General features: G+C 43.5%; 1 protein-coding gene across 1 annotated transcript; it reads left to right on the top strand.

The window, feature by feature from the left end:
• Positions 1 to 209: 209 nt before the first annotated feature.
• On the top strand, positions 210 to 3,540 carry LOC131613732 (uncharacterized). The gene is made up of 3 exons (XM_058885378.1): positions 210 to 1,032; positions 1,126 to 1,833; positions 3,449 to 3,540. Exons 1-3 carry the CDS (start codon positions 210 to 212, stop codon positions 3,538 to 3,540), a joined length of 1,623 nt encoding a protein of 540 aa, XP_058741361.1.
• Positions 3,541 to 3,891: the final 351 nt, after the last annotated feature.

Below are 3,891 nucleotides of genomic sequence, written 5' to 3'. Positions count from 1 at the left end.
TGCTCAGAGACAACACAACAACTCTCTCATATTGGGAGAATTTCCATTGCATCATTTTCTTCATGGCATATTTATTTTCAAAAAAAAAAAAGAAGAAAGAAAAGATGTAATAAAAAAAAAAGGAAGAAAAAAAGAAAAAGAAAAATAGTACTATTTCTCATATGCATGCCATTTTTCAGGGTATCTGAGCTTATTACTTTTCATCCAGGATGGCTAACAATGTGACCGCTACCAGAGAAGCTACAAGGCGTACTCATACTTACAGTTTCCATCGTGAGGGCATGACTCAGTTGGGGCAGTTGGGTGGATTGATTACTGGTCACAATAAAACAGTGTTCACTGAGAATTACGGTGACATCTTGACTCTCTTGTACTCACATGTTGACGAATGGGCTTTATCTACTCTTCTCCAGTTCTATGATCCTGACTTGCGTTGTTTCACCTTCTCAGGCTATCAGTTGGCTCCCACTCTCGAGGAGTACTCTCACTTTCTCAATATCAAGATTCAACCCAAGGTTCCTTTCGTTTGTGTCCCAGAGAAGCCTGATTTGGACTACATTGCCAACGCTCTTTATTTGAGCATAGGAGACGTTCATGGAAATTGGAAGAAAAATGGTAACACTCATGGTTTCTACATGAGCTTCTTGATTGAAAAGGCCCAAGAGTCGGCTAACAAAAAGATGTGGGAAGCCTTCAACGCCCTTCTGGCCGTTCTGATCTATGGGATCGTGATGTTCCCTAAAATTCACAAGTTCGTTGATCTGGCCGCTATATGTCTTTTTGTGGATAAGAATCCGGTCCCTACTTTGCTAGCCGATACGTACTATTCTGTTCACTCTCGATATGGGAAAGGAGGAGCCATAAGAAATTGTCTGCCGTTGTTATGCACCTGGTTTAAGTCCCACCTACCTACAAGTGGTCCTTTCGTTACTTCTACTCAGAAATGGCCTCAAAGGATCATGGGGCTTACTGGAAATGACATTGTCTGGTGTCCCACTGGAATGGACGTGGAGAAAGTTATAACTAGCTGTGGTACTTTTGACAACGTTCCTCTCATAGGAACAAAAGGTGTTATCAATTATAATCCTAAGCTAGCGTTGCGTCAGTTGGGTTTTGCACTTGAAGACAAGCCTTTGGACAAAGAGATATTCGAATCCGTTTGCTTTGAAAAGGGAACCAATCCAAAGGGTCTAGAAAAAGTGAGGAGTGCCTGGAATAGCATCCATACAGATGATCAGATTTCTCTAGGTGAAAAGAATGCTGTTGCCAAACAAGCCTACACAGATTGGGTTGAAAATAGAGTTAAAGATCGCCTGTTGCCTTTCCCGAAGGTTAACCCATTGTACGAGCAGCCGCCTAAGATTCCAATTTCCACTGTGCCTGATGAGAATCGTATCCAGGTAGATATGGAATGCACCCAATTGCACGAAAAGAAGTCGGATGCGCAATCGAAACATTGTCTTGTGGACCAGAAAAGAGTTGAGTTGACGCACGAAGCCAAAATGCTGAAGGGAGGATCTTCCAAAGTTCAAAAGAGGGCTAGAACCGAAAAGGGTGAAAGAGATACTACTGTTATTGTCGAGGATCACCAAAAGATCCTAAAATGGGCCATGAAAGAAGCAGAAGAGAAACTCAAGCGAGAGTACCGAGAAGACTTGAAAGCTTATAAGCTCAAGATAGAAAGGGATGCTAGAGTTGAAGTAAAGAATCTGAAAAAGAAACTGGAAGAAGAGACCACTCGAAGAATGGCAGTTGAGACTCAACTGAAAGGAAGTCACCTCCGTAATACTCAACTAACAGAAGAAAATGCCAAGCTCAGAGATCGAATGATGGGTATGGAGGACATATCTGAGAAAGATTATCTCCCAGAATGCAAAGGATGTGACGAACTCAGGGAGTGCTGCAAGAAGCTGGATGGGCATTTGTTTCGCAAAGATGAGGTGATTCAAAGCCTTCTTAAAGGAAGAGATCGAGAAGCAACCAAGAAACTGTTTGATGAAACTAAGAAGTGGAGCGATGAGCACTTCAGACAAGGAGGACCTCTGTTTTATATTCAGATGGATTGATGTTTGAGTCTGTATGTTTCGACCACCACCAGACTTGTTGGATGGGGTCTTTTATTTCCCTTGTTGAACTATCTTGTTGATGTATGGCTTGCCCAAGTTTAAATTTCTGTTATGAATAAAAAAGAACTAGTTTCTCTTGATACTTATCTTTTGTCACATTGTTAGCTATTCTGGATCAATATTAAATCTTGGATACTCTGAAAATGGCACATCACGTCATACGCACACATGCACTCATACATTCACATTATCACATTGCATTTTTCAGGTTATTGTACAAGAAACTAATTGGGGTCCCTTTCAGCAACAGATTTCTGCTTCAACAACAAAGCTGACTTCCTTACATCCTTACCGCACCAGAAACAACGAGAAGAGAATCATGGAACAATTTGAACAGAATCAAGCTGCCCTCCGTAGGGATATGGATGTTATGGGGGAAAGAATGACCCAACTTATGGAGACTCTCCATGTCGTTGTCCAAGGGCAAGAAGAGCTCAGAAAGAGCGTTGCTGGGTTGATCAAAGATACTCCCACTAACTCTGCTGATGGGGGAGTAAAAACTAAGGAGATTCCTGTTGAGGGGATAGCAAAGGTAGTGGATGACCACCATGAGGTTATTGATCTTGAACATGATCTTACTGCTGAGTTGACCGAGACTGCTAAGATGTACCAAGCTCTCGAAGAACGCCTTAAGGCCGTTGAGGTTGCTAAAACTTCGAGTTTCGACACTGCTGCTTTGAGCTTGGTACCTGGAGTTGTTATTCCACCGAAGTTCAAGGTGCCAGATTTTGATAAATACAAGGGAGTTACTTGCCCAGAAACTCACATTCGTTCTTACTGTCGTAAGATGGCCGCTCACGCCGAGAACGAACCTCTGCTTATGCATTTCTTCCAGGACAGTCTCACAGGAGCCCCGTTGGAGTGGTATATGAAACTTGAGAGGGCCAATGTCAGTACTTGGGGAGGACTTGTTGATGCCTTCTTGAAACAATACCACTACAATACTGCTATGGCTCCTAGCCGCGCTCAACTGCAAAATATGTCACAAAAGTCTGAAGAATCTTTCAAAGAATACGCCCAGAGGTGGCGTGAACTTGCTGCTCGAGTTCAACCTCCTCTTCTCGACCGAGAATTGATTGATCTGTTTATGGGTACTCTGAAAGGGCCGTACCTTCAGCACATGGTTAGTAATACTTCTCCGTCCTTCTCAGATGTGGTCATCATTGGTGAACGGGTTGAGAACTGTGTAAAAGCTGGTACCATTCACGGTGTTACTAATCCTAGCAATTCAAGTGGTAATGGTAAGAAGCCGTATTCTGGGTTTGTGAAGAAGAAAGAAGGTGAAAACAGTACTGCTTCAGTTGACCAAGGTCGAACTCCAGTATACTCTGCTGTTCCACCTCCTTACTACCCGATGCCATATGCTGTTCCCAATCCGTATGCCCCTCAAGCATACGCTGCTGCATTTCCATAACCATGGATGGCACCCCAACAGCCTTTCGTACCACAACCACAAGTTGCTGCTCCTCAGAACCGTCAACAAAATCCTAGGCCTCAAGGTCAAAGAGCTCCACAAAGGCAGAGGTACCCTGATAGGCGTATAGATCCGATTCCGATGCCATATGCCCAGCTCCTTCCCCAATTACTTGCTGGTCAGCTGGTGCAACTTCGTGAAATGGCCCCCCGCCTAGTCCTCTTCCTCCAGGATATGATGCTAATGCTCGTTGTGAATTCCATTCAGGCGCTCCAGGCCATACAATTGAAAAGTGTAAAGCGTTAAAATACAAAGTCCAGGATCTTCTCGATGACAAGCTCATCTCGTTCA

The sequence above is a fragment of the Vicia villosa genome, linkage group LG6 (assembly GCF_029867415.1).
Source record: "Vicia villosa cultivar HV-30 ecotype Madison, WI linkage group LG6, Vvil1.0, whole genome shotgun sequence".
NCBI lineage: Eukaryota > Viridiplantae > Streptophyta > Magnoliopsida > Fabales > Fabaceae > Vicia > Vicia villosa.
Note: the sequence above shows the minus strand (reverse complement) of the source record. Positions and strands in the feature narration are given on the sequence as shown.